The 18,250-nt window shown below is 41.7% G+C and overlaps 1 protein-coding gene across 1 annotated transcript in view; it reads left to right on the forward strand.

Moving 5' to 3' along the window:
• ST3GAL6 (ST3 beta-galactoside alpha-2,3-sialyltransferase 6) overlaps positions 1 to 18,250 on the forward strand; it is a gene marked incomplete in the record, with an annotated part of 540,680 nt that overhangs the window by 351,770 nt on the left and 170,660 nt on the right. The window contains 1 exon segment of the mRNA XM_053706049.1: positions 10,457 to 10,495. Coding sequence (XP_053562024.1) covers positions 10,457 to 10,495 — 39 coding nt within the window.

The raw sequence follows: 18,250 nt of genomic DNA on the forward strand, positions 1-18,250 counted from the left end.
TTATTATCTTGGAAAGTTTTGTTTTTGGTTGCAATTTCTTCTGCTAGAAGAGTTTCAGAGTTATCTGCTCTGCAGTGTTCTCCTCCTTATCTGGTGTTCCATGCAGATAAGGTGGTTTTGCGTACTAAACCTGGTTTTCTTCCGAAAGTTGTTTCTAACAAAAATATTAACCAGGAGATAGTTGTGCCTTCTTTGTGTCCGAATCCAGTTTCAAAGAAGGAACGTTTGTTGCACAATTTGGATGTAGTTCGTGCTCTAAAATTCTATTTAGAGGCTACAAAGGATTTCAGACAAACATCTTCCTTGTTTGTTGTTTATTCTGGTAAAAGGAGAGGTCAAAAAGCAACTTCTACCTCTCTCTCTTTTTGGCTTAAAAGCATCATCAGATTGGCTTATGAGACTGCCGGACGGCAGCCTCCTGAAAGAATCACAGCTCATTCCACTAGGGCTGTGGCTTCCACATGGGCCTTCAAGAACGAGGCTTCTGTTGATCAGATATGTAAGGCAGCGACTTGGTCTTCACTGCACACTTTTACCAAATTTTACAAATTTGATACTTTTGCTTCTTCTGAGGCTATTTTTGGGAGAAAGGTTTTGCAAACCGTGGTGCCTTCCATCTAGGTGACCTGATTTGCTCCCTCCCATCATCCGTGTCCTAAAGCTTTGGTATTGGTTCCCACAAGTAAGGATGACGCCGTGGACCGGACACACCTATGTTGGAGAAAACAGAATTTATGTTTACCTGATAAATTAATTTCTCCAACGGTGTGTCCGGTCCACGGCCCGCCCTGGTTTTTTAATCAGGTCTGATGATTTATTTTCTCTAACTACAGTCACCACGGTATCATATGATTTCTCCTATGCAAATATTCCTCCTTTACGTCGGTCGAATGACTGGGGAAGGCGGAGCCTAGGAGGGATCATGTGACCAGCTTTGCTGGGCTCTTTGCCATTTCCTGTTGGGGAAGAGAATATCCCACAAGTAAGGATGACGCCGTGGACCGGACACACCGTTGGAGAAAGTAATTTATCAGGTAAACATAAATTCTGTTTTCGTCCCTTTCGCAGAAACGGACCAGCCTCAAATTCTTCATCCTCTAAGCAAGAGGGTAATTCTTCTCAAACCAAGCCAGCCTGGAGACCGATGCAAGGCTGGAACAAAGGTAAGCAGGTCAAGAAGCCTGCTACCGCTACCAAGACAGCATGAGATGCTGGCCCCCGATCCGGGACCGGATATGGTGGGGGGCAGACTCTCTCTCTCTTCGCTCAGGCTTGGGCAAGAGATGTTCAGGATCCTTGGGCGCTAGAAATAGTTTCTCAAGGTTATCTCCTGGAATTCAAGGAACTACCCCCAAGGGGAAGGTTCCACAGGTCTCAATTGTCTTCAGACCAAATAAAAAGACAGGCATTCTTACATTGTGTAGAAGACCTGTCAAAAATGGGAGTGATTCATCCTGTTCCATTAGGAGAACAAGGGAGGGGGTTTTACTCCAATCTGTTCATAGTTCCCAAAAAAGAGGGAACATTCAGGCCAATTTTGGATCTCAAGATCCTAAACAAATTTCTCAGGGTTCCATCGTTCAAAATGGAAACCATTCGGACAATTCTTCCTACCATCCAGGAAGGTCAATTCATGACCACGGTGGATTTAAAGGATGCGTATCTACATATTCCTATCCACAAGGAACATCATCGGTTCCTAAGATTCGCCTTTCTGGACAAGCATTACCAGTTTGTGGCACTTCCATTCGGATTAGCCACTGCTCCAAGAATTTTCACAAAGGTACTAGGGTCCCTTCTAGCGGTGCTAAGGCCAAGGGGCATTGCAGTAGTACATTACTTGGACGACATACTAATTCAAGCGTCGTCTCTGCCACAAGCAAAGGCTCATACGGACATTGTCCTAGCCTTTCTCAGATCTCACGGGTGGAAAGTGAACGTAGAAAAAAGTTCTCTATTCCCGTCAACAAGAGTTCCCTTCTTGGGAACAATAATAGACTCCTTAGAAATGAAGATTTTTCTGACAGAGGCCAGAAAATGAAAACTTCTAAGCTCTTGTCGAGTACTTCATTCTGTTCTTCTTCCTTCCATAGCGAAGTGCATGGAAGTAATAGGTTTGATGGTTGCGGCAATGGACATAGTTCCTTTTGCGCGAATTCATCTAAGACCATTACAACTGTGCATGCTCAGACAGTGGAATGGGGATTATACAGACTTGTCCCCGACGATCCAAGTAGATCAGAGGACCAGAGATTCACTCCGTTGGTGGCTGACCCTGGACAACCTGTCTCAAGGGATGAGCTTCCGCAGACCAGAGTGGGTCATTGTCACGACCGACGTCAGTCTGGTGGGCTAGGGCGCGGTCTGGAAATCCCTGAAAGCTCAGGGTCTATGGTCTCGGGAAGAATCTCTTCTCCCGATAAACATTCTGGAACTGAGAGCGATATTCAATGCTCTCAAGGCTTGGCCTCAACTAGCAAAGGCCAAATTCATAAGGTTTCAATCGGACAACATGACGACTGTTGCATATATCAACCATCAGGGGGGAACAAGGAGTTCCCTGGCGATGGAAGAAGTGACCAAAGTAATTCAATGGGCGGAGATTCACTCCTGCCACTTGTCTGCAATCCACATCCCAGGAGTGGAAAATTGGGAAGCGGATTTTCTGAGTCGTCAGACATTTCATCCGGGGGAGTGGGAACTCCATCCGGATATCTTTGCCCACATAACTCAATTATGGGGCATTCCAGACATGGATCTGATGGCGTCTCGTCAGAACTTCAAGGTTCCTTGCTACGGGTCCAGATCCAGGGATCCCAAGGCGACTCTAGTAGATGCACTAGTAGCGCCCTGGACCTTCAACCTAGCTTATGTATTCCCACCGTTTCCTCTCATTCCCAGGCTGGTAGCCAGGATCAATCAGGAGAGGGCTTCGGTGATCTTGATAGCTCCTGCGTGGCCACGCAGAACTTGGTATGCAGACCTGGTGAATATGTCATCGGCTCCACCATGGAAGCTACCTTTGAGACGGGACCTTCTTGTTCAAGGTCCGTTCGAACATCCGAATCTGGCCTCACTCCAACTGACTGCTTGGAGATTGAACGCTTGATTTTATCAAAGCGTGGGTTCTCAGATTCTGTCATTGATACTCTTATTCAGGCTAGAAAGCCTGTAACTAGAAAAATTTACCATAAAGTATGGAAGAAATATATCTGTTGGTGCGAATCGAAAGGATTCCCATGGAACAGGATAAAAATTCCTAAGATTCTATCCTTTCTACAAGGGTTTGGAGAAAGGATTATCTGCAAGTTCTTTGAAGGGACAGATTTCTGCTTTATCTGTTTTACTTCACAAAAAGCTGGCGGCTGTGCCAGATGTTCAGGCTTTTGTTCAGGCTCTGGTTAGAATCAAGCCTGTTTACAAACCTTTGACTCCTCCTTGGAGTCTCAATTTAGTTCTTTCAGTTCTTCAAAGGGTTCCGTTTGAACCTTTACATTCCGTAGATATTAAGTTATTATCTTGGAAAGTTTTGTTTTTGGTTGCAATTTCTTCTGCTAGAAGAGTTTCAGAGTTATCTGCTCTGCAGTGTTCTCCTCCTTATCTGGTGTTCCATGCAGATAAGGTGGTTTTGCGTACTAAACCTGGTTTCCTTCCGAAAGTTGTTTCTAACAAAAATATTAACCAGGAGATAGTTGTACCTTCTTTGTGTCCGAATCCAGTTTCAAAGAAGGAACGTTTGTTGCACAATTTGGATGTAGTTCGTGCTCTAAAATTCTATTTAGAGGCTACAAAGGATTTCAGACAAACATCTTCCTTGTTTGTTGTTTATTCTGGTAAAAGGAGAGGTCAAAAAGCAACTTCTACCTCTCTCTCTTTTTGGCTTAAAAGCATCATCCGATTGGCTTATGAGACTGCCGGACGGCAGCCTCCTGAAAGAATCACAGCTCACTCCACTAGGGCTGTGGCTTCCACATGGGCCTTCAAGAACGAGGCTTCTGTTGATCAGATATGTAAGGCAGCGACTTGGTCTTCACTGCACACTTTTACCAAATTTTACAAATTTGATACTTTTGCTTCTTCTGAGGCTATTTTTGGGAGAAAGGTTTTGCAAGCCGTGGTGCCTTCCATCTAGGTGACCTGATTTGCTCCCTCCCATCATCCGTGTCCTAAAGCTTTGGTATTGGTTCCCACAAGTAAGGATGACGCCGTGGACCGGACACACCTATGTTGGAGAAAACAGATTTTATGCTTACCTGATAAATTACTTTCTCCAACGGTGTGTCTGGTCCACGGCCCGCCCTGGTTTTTTAATCAGGTCTGATGAATTATTTTCTCTAACTACAGTCACCACGGTATCATATGATTTCTCCTATGCATATTCCTCCTTTACGTCGGTCGAATGACTGGGGAAGGCGGAGCCTAGGAGGGATCATGTGACCAGCTTTGCTGGGCTCTTTGCCATTTCCTGTTGGGGAAGAGAATATCCCACAAGTAAGGATGACGCCGTGGACCGGACACACCGTTGGAGAAAGTAATTTATCAGGTAAGCATAAATTCTGTTTTTTTGTTGTCATTTTAATAGCGGCCAGCGGGGGCGTTGCGGTAGTGGGGAGAAGTGAATTGAGTGTCTTGAGGGCGGAGTGAGTGGGAAAAGAAGCCCTCATATACAGCAAATGTTTGCAGCTGTGAATTACGTCAAACTCTGACAGTCAGCAGGCAGGGTAATTATATAATATAGAATGTGCAGGTCCTGCCGTGACAATGATCATATTACAACTTCCAGCAGTGCTGACAATAGCACTTCAGTTTCTACGCTCTTTAAAAAAGTTGAGTCGCTCCTAACCAGTAGTAAGATCACTAAGGGACATAGATGTAAATATATTCAGGAAGGAGTACATTATTTAATCAGAGAAACACAAGGAAACAAGTTTGTATACATCGATTATGAAAGTGTCTGCTCTCTGAGGAAAAAATATGCAGGTATTAAACAGAGTGACGTTAATAAAGGATGTCAAACACTTTACTAGAGCGAGTTGTTCCTATGAAGAAACACAGGCTTCTGTAGAGAGGGGTAAGCAGTAGTTGTATTTTCAGAGCAGGCGTGCTTTAAACAGAGGCTTGAAATGAAAGTGGCCGCTCAGAATTGCCAAGTACCGCCCACCCCTCTCTACACTGAAGCCTGCGTTTCCTCATAGGAACAACTCGCTCTAGTAAAGGGTTTCACATCCTTTATTAATGTCACTGTTTAATATCTGCATATTTTTTCCTCAAATTCTGGTTAATGAATTCCCTGATTTCTACAATCTACTCTTACCCGGGGCCAGAGAGCAGACACTTTCATGGTCGTTGTATACAAACTCGTTTCCTTGTGTTTGTCTGATTAAATAATGTACTCCTTCCTGAATATATTTATCTCTATGTCCCTTAGTAATCTTACTACCGGTTAGGAACGACTTTGTGCAAAAAGAGTGACTCAACTTTTTTAAAGAGCAGAAGAGCGTAGAAACTGAAGTGCTATTGTCAACACTGCTGGAAGTTGTCATAAGATCATTGTTCCTTATATAAACAACTTGCTCCTGCAGGACCAGCACATTCTATAGTCCTGTATATAGAAGTGAAGACAGGAAGCAGGAATCCCTGCAAATGTAGGCTGTTTAGAATTAAGTACCCCCTCTGTGCACAAATAATACATGTACTTCTGAAATGTGTTTTGTATATGTATGTGTGTCTGTATGTATGTATGTGTGTGCATATGTGTGTATGCATATATATTTGTGTTTATTTATATATGTTCTCTATGCTTGTATGTATGTGTGTGTATGCATGTATGTATGTGTGTGTATCTGTATGTATGTATATGCATGGTATGTATACTATATGTATGTGTGTGCATACACAGGTACACATGCTTATACTCATTATGGAGCAGTAGCATTATATATATATATATATATATATATATATATATATAAAATATGGAATAGAACAAGTTCATGAAAATCATGGGCAGCAATCGTGATGCATCGCTGAATCGAATCGTTACCATGATAATCATAATCGAATCGTGAGAACAGTGAAAATGCCCAGCCCTAGTTTCGCCCGATTCTAGACCTTAAGTGCTTAAACAAGTTTCTGTCGGGCCCATCATTCAAGATGGTGACAATAAGGTCTATTCTGCCCCTAGTTCAAGAGGGTCAGTTCATGACTACGATAGACTTGAAGGAGGCTTACCGTCATGTGTCAATACACAAGGATCACTTCAAGTTCCTAAGATTCGCTTTTCTGACCAGCACTTCCAGTTTGTCGCTCTCCCCTTTGGTCTGGCTACTGCTCCAAGGTTCTGGTAGCTTTGCTCGTGGTGGCGAGATCCAGAGGTATTGCAGTAGCACCTTATCTGGACGACATCCTGGTCCAGGCTCCGTCCTGCCGGTTGACAGAGGACCATTCGAGAGCTCTTCTACTTCTTCTTCGATCTCATGGATGGAAGATAAACTCAGGAAAGAGTTTTCTGGTTTCCAGTACCAGAGTGGAGTTCTTGGGCATAATAATAGACTCTATATCATAAAGATATTCCTGACAGACCACAGACGTTGCAAAATTGCCTCCAGCTGTCTTGCTCTTCAGACCTCCTCAAGGCCATCTGTGTCCCGGTGTATGGAAATGATTGGGCTCATGGTATCCAGTATAGATGTCATTCCATTCGCCAGGTTCCATTTACAACCTCTTCAGTTGTGCAGCTGAGGCAATGAAGCGGCAATCACTCGGATCTATCCCAACAGATCTCTCTGGACATCCGGTCGAGGGAATCCCTATATTGGTGGTTCCGTCCAGATCAGCTGTCGCAGGGTCATCCTTCCTGAGACCATCCTGGGAGATTGTGACTACAGATGCAGGCCTCTAAGGATGGGGAGCTGTTTGGAATCGGGAGGAGTCGCTTCTTCCGATCAACATCCTTGAACTTCGAATGATATTAAGCGGTCTGAGGGCTTGGCCCCTCCTGTGTTCGTCCCAGTTCATCAGATTCCAGTCAGACAACATTACCTCGGTGGCTTACATCAACCATCAGAGGGGTACAAGGAGCTCTCTGGCCATGAGGGAAGTATCTCAGGTTCTGGAGTGGGCGGAGACCCACAACTGCTCGCTGTCAGCGATCCACATTCCCGGTGTGGACAACTGGGAAGCGGATTTTCTCAGCAATCGTTTCATCGGGGGGGGAATGGTCTCTTCACCCCAAAGTGTTTGCGGAGATTTGCAACACATGGTGGACTCTGGAGATAGATTTCATGGTGTCCAGACTCAACTTGAAGCTACCCAGATACGGGTCACGGTCCAGGGATCCCCAGGCAGAACTGATAGATGCCTTAGCAGTGCCTTGATGATTCAACCTAGTCTACATATTTCCACCATTACCACTTCTACCTCGAGTAGTGGCCTGCATCAAGTAGGAGCAAGCATCAACTATTCTGATTACTCCGTCATGGCCGCGGAGGATGTGGTTTGCGGAACTGGTGGGGATGTCATCCTCTTCTCCATGGAGTTTGCCCTGTCACAGAGATCTGCTGGTACAGGGCCCCTTTGTGCATCAAAATCTGGATTCTCTGAGGCTGACTGCGTGGAGATTGAACGCTAAGTCTTAGCCAGGAGATGATTTTCTGAGGGTGTGATTGATACTCTCATTCAAGCCAGGACGCCGGTCTCCCGACACATCTATCATAAGTTATGGAGGACCTACTTACTCTAGTGTGAGTCTCGTGGATATTCCTGGCAATAAGGTCAGGGTATACAGGATACTTTCCTTCCTCCAGGATGGCTTGGAGAAGGGACTTGACGCCAGTTTCTTAAAGGGACAGATTTCGACTCTATCTGTGGTGTTACACAAGAAGCTCGCTGAGCTTCCTGATATACAGTATTTTGTTCAGGCTCTATCCAGGATCAGGCCTGTATTTAGACATTCTGCTCCTCCTTGGAGTTTGAATCTGGTTCTTAGGGTTTTGCAGAGGGCTCCGTTTGAGCCTATGCATTCTCTTGACATTAAGATACTGTCTTGGAAGGTTCTTTTTCTACTGGCTATTGCTTCAGCACGCAGAGTCTCTGAGTTGGGGGCCTTGAAATGTGAGCCTCCTTACCTAGTTTTTCATGCCGATAAGGCTGTCCTTCGCACTGGGTTGGGATTTCTCCCTAAGGTTGTGTCTGATCGCAACATTAATCAGGAGATTGTAGTTCCTTTGAAGAAGAAGGGTTAGGACACAAGGAAGGAACGGTTACTTCAAAACTTGGATGTGGTTCGAGCTTTGAAATTTTATCTTCAGGCTACAAAGGATTTCAGACAGACTTCAGCATTGTTTGTTGTCTATTCCGGGAAGCGCAAGGGGCAGAAGGCTTCTTACACATCCCTATATTTTTGGCTGAGCTGCATGATTCGCTTGGCTTATGAGACAGCGGGACATAACTCAACTAGAGCTGTGGCTTCTTCTTGGGCCTTCAAGAATGATGCCTCTATGGAGCAGATTTGTAAGGCGGCAACCTGGTCCTCCTTACATACTTTTTCAAAGTTTTACAAATTTGACGTTTTTGCTTCGGCTGAAGCAGCTTTTGGGAGAAGTTTTGCAGGCTGTGGTGCCCTCAGAGTAGGGTCCGCCTCTTTTTTACCCTCCCATTTTCATTCAATGTCTTCTAAAGCTTGGGTATTTCCCACTAGTAATGAATGAGGCCGTGGACTCTCCTCGTATTAAGATGGAAAACATATTATGCTTACCTGATAATTTCATTTCCATCTCTACGAGGAGAGTCCACGGCTCCCGCCCAGTTCTCCGTTGGGCGGACCTAAATTTCTTTTGTTTTTCTTCTTGCACCATTTATACCCTGATATTTCTCCTACTGTTCCTTGTTCCCTCGGCAGAATGACTGGGGGATGAGGGGATGAGGGGAGTGGGGGAGGTATTTAAGCCTTTGGCTGGGGTGTCTTCCCACAAGTAATGAATGAAGCTGTTGACTCTCCTCGTACAGATGGAAATTAAATTATCAGGTAAGCATAATTTTTTTTTTTACCCTCCCATTAGCATTCAGTGTCCTCTGGAGCTTGGGTATAATTTCAAAACAAGTAAGGAATGCAGCTGTGGACTCTCCCTGTATTAAGAAGGAAAACATAAATTCTGCTTACCAGATCATTTCCTTTCCTTCTGTACAGGGAGAGTCCACAGCTCCCGTCCGTGTACTCCTATGGGCGGCCCTATATTTTAATTTATTCTTTCGGCACCTTTTTCACCCTGATATTTCTCCTACTGTTCCTTGTTCCCTCGGCAGAATGACTGGGGGATAAGGGGAGTGGGGGAGGTATTTTAACCTTTGGCTGGGGTGTCTTTGCCTCCTCCTGGTGGCCAGGTACAGTTTTTCACACAAGTAAGGAATGCAGCTGTGGACTCTCCCTGTACAGGACATGAAATTATCTGGTAAGCATGATATGCATGTAAATGCCGGGAAATATGACATGTAATTTTTTTTTTTTTTTTGTAATCAACGAAAATGATGGTTCAATAAAAAGATATATATAATTGCATAATCTACAAATGCATAATATAAAGACAATGCAATATCTACCTACAAACTGAACTCTTGCACATGCTCAGCTAGCAGTTAGTGTGCTCAATTTGATAATGTAAGTAAATTGTGCTAACTGACATGAGATTTTAATGAACATTAGTGTCCCTTTAACCTTTTTGTGTTTAATAACTGTGTAAAGTGCTCTTTCATATCCATGATAGCATTTTGTTCTGCCCCTTTTAAACATCAACATCAGACAGCATTTTTAAAGTTATTTAGTAGAATTATTCATTAATAGGCTTGTGCATTCGGTGTATTCTGCACTTAAAGAATGCCAAAGATGGCGACCGCAAGCTGCATTAAGCAATTTTCAGAGGCAGATTTTTTCTTCTGGAAGTGCAACACACTAAGATCTGTGCATATCCAGAGCCTAGAGTGTTGCACTTTCACATGAAAAAATCTGGTTTAGAAAATTGCTGAATGCGGCTAGTGGCCGTCATATTTGGCATTCTTTTAGTGCCGAATGTACAAGCCTATTATTATAGTATATTTCTATTCATTCAGTTTAGATGAAATACCCATAAGGTAGATATCATTAACCTAGTTGCTAGATAAAAGGTGAGAACACATCACAGTGACAAGAACACAAATGGCATAATTGATGAATAATTCTACAATACAGAATATACATAAAAATATATACCATGTAGCTAGATAAATGGAAAATTATTGTTTGAAATATGCATATATGTTTATTGTTATGCAGCTATATGAACACACTTTTTTGCTTTAAATTTTTAGTTTAAATATGAATGGGTAGATCCATTTTATAAAGCATTAATCAACATTGCCAGAGCATGTACAGGCACGTTCTTTGCCTTCTGCCTTATTTACACAAGCAATTTATTTCTTATAGAGCAAGAATGGATCACATGCAGCTGCTTGCTTAAAAAAGGTAGGACTTGCATAAATAATTCCATCTCTTTCACATCTGCTTTTTACTTTATGCATGACAAATGTTAGGGAAGACAAAGGGCAATAGTAATATTTATTTGTTTCTAAAACTACGTATCACATGATAAACTGTAAGCTTATATTTTTAATGTGATGTGTGTGTGTGTGTGTATATATATATATACACACACACACACACAAATATGCCATGTGAGTGGTTTGCACACATACACATTTTTATTTTGCTAGTTAACCTTTTGTAATCAAGCTCTTCATTTATAGCAACAGCCTTACAGTCTACAGATATCGTTGTCAAAGTGCCCTAAAGGCTGTAAATCACAATCGGCAGGCTGTAATAAAGAGCAGAGCAGCTAGTCCAACATAACCTCCTTACCTCCAAGGCCTTTATAGAACAAAAACATACATCCTGAAGCAGAATTTAACTCCCTGGCTATCAAAATGCACTGCAGCACATAACAAGTGAATACACTGCAATCCTCTCTGGTAGCCAAGGGGTTAAAGTTTGCTCTGCTTGTTATGTCATTCTAGGCAGCATTAGAAGCCTTGTACAGTCCTAACTTGTCCTGAAGCCTTAATTCCTTCAACAAAAAATGTCTGCTCCACATCAGCATGGAGCTTGGCTGTGTGAGGGATGCAACAGAAGTACATAAAATAAAAGTGAAACTAACAGTAAACATGCCTGGCGAAAATGGGAGGGGTTTAGTTTTAATCTTTGCCCCTCTCTCTTTCATGGCTCCCTGGACTGCTGTAACATATTCCCAATGAAACACTCAACTCTGTAAGCAGCTGGCAGCACAATTCTTAATAAAATTAATGCCCTCAGAAAAAAAAAATGTTTATGTCCAGGCTGACGACCTGCCAAAATGTGCAAATACCAAGTGGGCCAGTATATATAACCCACCCAATTCACTCTTGTGTAGATGGAGCAGCATGTGCATTGTGCTAGACTTGCTGTTCTATTTCTGCTTGGCCGTCAGGCAGTGAGGCATCTAGGCCTAATAGTTTTTTTCCTTGTATGCCCTTTTACACATAATTCCTTGAACAGCACCTTTAAGGTAAACACTACAGGACTGGGGGGGTCTGTTCTATTGTAAGATTAGATCAGGTACTCTGATGTGCCATGTGTAGAACATGGGCTGCTGTGCCAAGGATATGTCTGTTGCAAGTATGTGTCTGACACAGGGACTGTCTGGCCAAAGGTCTAAACTGATGTGGGTAACAGAGGGGCTTTACGACCAGGTGCTCTGATGTGGTATGTGTCTGCCAGGGGCTTCAGAGCATTGGTGTAGGTTTAATGTGGGTATGTGGCTGACACATAAGCTACTGGACCTTGGGGTCTGGTCTGGCGTGGCATGGCATATGTAGTAACAGGGACTGTGGTGCCAAGGCCTTGGTGATGTAGGTATGTGTCTGGCACATGGACTGCCAGGCCACATGTTTGAACTGATGTGGCTATGTGTATAACAGAGGGGTTGTGGAATCAGGTGCTCTAATGTGTCAAATGTCAGAGATTTGGTCTAATCTGAGTATATGACTGATAAGGGCTGCAGGGCCACAAGTGTGATGTAATGTTGGTATGTGGCTGACGTTGGGTCCTTATCTTGGCATTCAAACATCCACCTAAACTGAAACAAAAACTGGTCTAAAGAAACTATTCCTTTGCCAGAAAATATCTTGAATGCACCAGTGTAATGAAATGCTTTGCAAACTATTCCTGCTTATATTACAAAACCGCACAGGTCAGTTAATATTAAATGGTCATACTTAAAGGGACATTCCAGTCAAAATATACATGCACATAGATTTATTGCATTTTTGAATAGAAACATATTTCCAATATACATTTATTGGCAAAAATGCTTCTATTAAAGGGACATTCCAGTCAAAAATTAAATGGGCATAGATTTATTACATCTTTGAATAGGAACATATTTGCAATATACATGTATTGGCAAAAATGCTTCTAGTAAAAGTTATCACTGTTTTAGAGTTAACATTTTTCTCTGCACGTGCATGTGAAGCATAACTAGATATTGTCACTGCACTTACATTTTAAATAATGCAGCTGCTCAGATCATCAGTGGGGTTTGTATCATGTCAGTCATTAACAAATTGAGTCATTACCAGATGGTACAAGCACCTTAGGCTCTCTGAGTAAGTGCTTTGTTTAAAATGCTGGTGCACGTTGCATACTTAAATACACTTTTGAAACAGCTATAGCTTTTATTAGAAGCATTTTTGCTAATGCATGTATATTACAAAATTGCTTCTGTTAAATACTGAAATGCACCCATGTGTTTTAACATTTTGGCTGGAATATCCCTTTAAGAGTTATCAGTGTTTTAGTGTTATCATTTTTTTCTGCAGGTGCATGTGAAGCATAACTAGATATTTTCACTGCACCCACATTTTAAATAATGCAGCTGCTTAGATATACAGTGGGGCTTGTATCATGTCAGCAATTAACAAATTGAGTCATTACCAGATGGTACAAGCACCTTAGGCTCTACGAACAAGTGTTGTGTTTAAAATGCTGGTGCACGGTGCATACTTAAATACACTTTTAAAACAGCTATAGCTTTTATTAGAAGCCTTTTTGCTAATGCATGTATATTACAAAATTGCTTTTGTTCAATACTGAAATGCATCCATGAGGTTTTTTATTTTGGCTGGAATATCCCTTTAAGCACAAATCTGTTTAAAATGTTTGAGCCAGTAAAAATATTTAGTAGCCAGACATACGTTTAGGAGCCAGACAGTAATATCTGTATATAGATCTATGGAGAATAACCCAAAAAGGTAGAAGCCAGGGGTGAAATTCTAGGACCCAGTGGGTTTGCCGAGCCCTGCTTAAGTATATTTACAGATAAGATATTCATGATACAGTGTACTCCAGGTGATATGGGATGCTGTATTAGGAAACCATCCAAAAAACTGCACCCAGGATGAACCCATACATACGCTCTATGAAACCAAATACTGCATTTCAGATAGACACTATGGGCCAGATTTATCGAGCAAGGGCGTACATATGCGCCCCTGTCCGCCCCAACTTTCCTCTGGCCTGCAGCAATCCGCTGGTGGAATTCAACATTTTGCACTTGCGTGTTATCCCAACCCCTGCCCGCGTACAGCCAATCACGTGCCGGCAGGAGCTGTCAATCTCCCCGGTCGGACAAAACCAGGGAGATTGAAATTATACACCTAAGAGGTGGAGAAGAGGTTAGGGAAGCAGCGATCTAATGACCACTGTTTGATAAATCGCGACATCAGGTTCTCTTGTGAGAACCTGCATTCATAGGGAGGCGAAGGGCTTGATAAATCGAGCCCTATTTAACTCAGACCACTGCATTCAGAACCTCAAAATCAAGATCCCCAGAGGCAATTTCAAGAACACCATATAACAAAATATTGAATAAATATTATAATACGTCAACACCTTAGAATGTTGATTTTGGTTTCTTGTCACGTTACTACATTTTTTTTGTATCGTTCCTTGTACTTTATTTGTACATAGATTTCATGATAACCTCATGATGGTACTGGTTTCAAACCTCATGAAAAATGTGCACACAGTTCCTTGATATATATTTTCAGAGCCGGATTTATTCTCGTGAAAGTTCAACACACTAAGATCTGAATTAAATAGATAAATACATTTTTACAAGAATAAACCCAGTTCCAAAAAGAGCCGAATGCCACGAGCGCCTGTCTTCTTTTGCATTCGGATCCTAATGATGCACACGTCTAAAATATATACACACAGGGTGAGGCAAAAGTCACTTGACAGTTCTATTTATGAATGCATGATAGGTGTAGTACACATTTGTAATTTAATAGCAGAAAAAAGATAAAGTAGCCATAAAATAATTTAAAAATCAATTCACAGATCATGTGTTATTCCAACCTTTTCAATGGATGTTTAGCATTGGTTGCATCTGTCATGACTTCTGACTCACCCTTTATATATTTAGCTACAAATGAATCTGCACAAACTTTCAGGGAGGAAAAAGCTAAATGTACATCCAGAAAAAAATGTTGTAAGAGTAGACATAAGCTTATGCCTGATGTCACAATCGGACCGGAGAGCTGATGACTTGGTTCAGTGGGTGCACAAGTTAACCAAACTGCTCTCTAGTCTGAGATAGACTTACAAAATGATAGAAAAATCCCCTTTTAGTGCCACCCATTCTGAGGTACCTTTATCCCTTGTCACCATCCAGGAATATTGAAATAGAAAGTCGTTGGTTAAAACAAGTCCAAACTAAAAGGTAAAAAAAAAAAAATGGTACAAATCTATGTAATAAAACAATGCTGCTATAAAGGTCTCTTAATATTTGAATATTTATTATGAGCAAAAGTAGTCACAGCGCATAAAAAGGGAATTAAAACATAGACCTTACTTTTAGGTGGGATCAAACTGATATGTATTTCAGGAATGTTCACCTATGTTAATAGCACAATTGGGCTAAAAGAGGATTTTGCCAGGTTGTGGTTTGCCACAGACCAAGCTACTGAGCCAATGTTGGTTCTTGGTTGAGTTCTTCTTTCTATTAATAGTCATTAATCTGTAACATACTTATTACCACAGACAGTTAATCCAAGCCAAATTAGTACACAGTAGTATCAAAGTATGGTTATATAATAGCAGTTTTTTTTTATAGTCTTATAATAGCACCTGCAAAGACAGCAGTAGCACGTAATGACAAGCTACAAACATTATCGCTAGTATGCAACGTTTCACAACCATGGGTGGTGCGTTCCTCAACAGGCCAATATTGCAATGTCCTGTCCTCAGTACCTTATCTCAGTGTGTAACCACCTGCCAAGGGCAGACAGCTGTCGCGATTATGATCACAAACCGTACCTGTAATTGAATTAAGGCAAATGGTTAAAGCACACTACCACACCCCATAGTGTCAACAGCCTGACTGGCCATTCAAAGTGACATCAGTTTGCTGGAATATATAATAGTTTTGGGTTTCAAATTTATCTTTGTGCCTTAAAATACAGTTAATGTTTAAGGGATCATTAAATACAATTAACTGCATAATCAACACAACCATAATAAAAAGGCAATAATTATTTTGAATTTCAAATAAGCAGCATATTTTCTTTCAGACAGCAACCAGTCAATCATATACATATCACATGCACAGTAGATGCTGGTGCACATAAAAAGACAGCTTACAGTTGATAATGGAAATAAGTTGCTCTGAATCAAGAAAACTTAATTTTAAAAGGACAGTAAAGTCATAATTAGAAATTCATGCTTTAGACTGAGCAAGCAATTTTAAACAACTTTCCAATTTACTTCTATTTAATTTGCTTCCTTCTCTTGTTATCTTTTGCTGAAAGGTTTATCTAGATAAGTGCTAGCTGCTGCATATGCATATACTGTGTATATATATATATATATATATATATATATATATATATATATATATATATCCTCTCCAAGAACACAGGCACTCACTGGTCTTTATAAAAGGTAATCCTTTATTCAATCCATTAAAACGATAATAATACCATGACGTTTCGGCACAACATTGTGCCTTTATCAAATGTATCAAAATATTAAAAGCTTCATACCAAACTTACCCCAAGTCACCACTTAAATACTGCTGGAGTATAGCACCTGCCGTCAACTCATCGTGTGTAAAGTCGGCGTCTGACGTCATCAGGGAGCGCTGGACTGTGCTCCCTGTGAGATCGTGATGCGGATGTTGTCATAGCAACATGTAAACCATACACGGTTACCCGGCGGCTATGCAATAAACCAACAGCTACATTTGCTAATCGAGTGTGTCGCCGATTACATGCGTTAGCGGAGATCCCCATACATAAAGCAATGGGACAAAATGCTGCTGATCACCAAACTATTAGATAAAGAACAATATCCATATCGGCGCAACGCTCCCAGCAAATGATACTAAAAACAGTGTGCATAAAAAAACAAAATGTGTTTAAAAAGGTGCATCTATATAACATTGTATCTATATCATAGTAAGTGAAAAAATATCACAATAGCTTTTAGTGTCATAGAGACGAAAAACTACCTACATTTACATGTAGTATGAACTATTAGCTGACAGTCATGCCCACTAGTATTATGGTAGAAACATAGGAACAATATGCGATATATAATTATATGTCCCTTTACTAAAACCCATATGCTACATCAGATTAGATCTGTGTACTCAGATTATGTAACCAGGACAGAATTTATCTAGTAGAAGGGACTAAAGTCCAGCGATGTATTGAGGCCATATGGAGCGATGGTATTTAACCTGTAAATCCACTTGATTTCACATTGTAGTAACAGGTTCTCCCTGTCACCTCCCCTTGGGAGTGGGGGTATATGATCTATAAGCATTGTGCGTAAACTGGAAACCGCATGCTTATATTGGATGCAATGCCTGGCTACTGGTTGTTCTGATTCTCCAGTACGTAGGGCCTCCCGTATTGCACACCGGTGATTTGCCATGCGTTCGCGGAAGGTTGTTACTGTTTTGCCAATATATACCCTGGAACATGGGCAAATGATCATGTATACTACATATATGCTGGTGCAGGTAAGGCGATGTCTGATGTCGAATCTTCTGTTGCTATGAGGATGTTGAAACGAGTTGCCCCTAAGCATAACATTGCAGGTCACACATCCAGAGCAGGGAAAACAGCCCATTTTCGTGGGTTTAAGCCAAGTATCCTTTTTGTAGTTCTTTATTGGATCTGACTTAACCAACATATCCCTTAGATTATTTGCTCTACGGTATGCTATTCTGGGGGCATTCACCCTCCCAAAAGGTAGTGTGGGATCACTGCCTACCACAGGCCAATGTTTCCGAACCGCATCAGCAAGGTGTCTCGAATCTGATGTGTATGTAGTTACCATATTGATCCGATTAGGGTCTGATTTAGTTGTCCCTTGTCTATTTTCCAGTTTGGTGGGATCCATAAGATCATTACGTGCCTTCTTGACCATATCCCTGGTGTAGCCTCTCTCCACTAGTTTCATGTCCATTTCCTCTAGTTGTTGGAGTAGCATAGGCTTCTCGCTATTGTTCCTAATGACACGAGTGAGTTGGGAGGTGACAATCCCTTTCATTTGATGCAGAGGGTGAAAACTCCTCGCATCCAACAAGGAATTGCGGTCAGTAGGCTTGGTGTAAAGGGAAGTACCAAACCGAGTGACACCCTCTGCATCAACTTTAAAGATGTTAAGATCCAAAAAGTGTACAGATACTGTACTGTAATCCAACTTAAACCTAATAGGACAAGCCATGGTGTTCAAATGTGACACCCACTCAAGCAATGCTGGCTCACCACTTCTCCACACCAAGAACACATCGTCGATGTAGCGTGTGTAATACATGATATTGCTATTATCATGTGGCCGCATCAAAGTGCGTTCATACCACGCCATGTAGAGATTAGCATAAGTGGGTGCCACATTCGAACCCATGGCTGTACCTGAAATTTGCAGAAAATACTCATTTTCGAACTTAAAATAATTCATCTCAAGACAATGTTTTAACATTTCACAAAGGAACTCTATGGGTGGACCGTTATACAGATCATTGCCCGTCACCATGGACCTGACAGCCTCCACACCCTCAAGGTGAGGTATAACTGTGTAGAGGCTGTCCACGTCCATGGTGACAAGCACATCGTCAACACTTAGACCAACATATTCCTTTAGAACACGAATCATACCTGGGGAATCCTTAAGGTA

The sequence above is a fragment of the Bombina bombina genome, chromosome 3 (assembly GCF_027579735.1).
Source record: "Bombina bombina isolate aBomBom1 chromosome 3, aBomBom1.pri, whole genome shotgun sequence".
Taxonomy (NCBI): domain Eukaryota; kingdom Metazoa; phylum Chordata; class Amphibia; order Anura; family Bombinatoridae; genus Bombina; species Bombina bombina.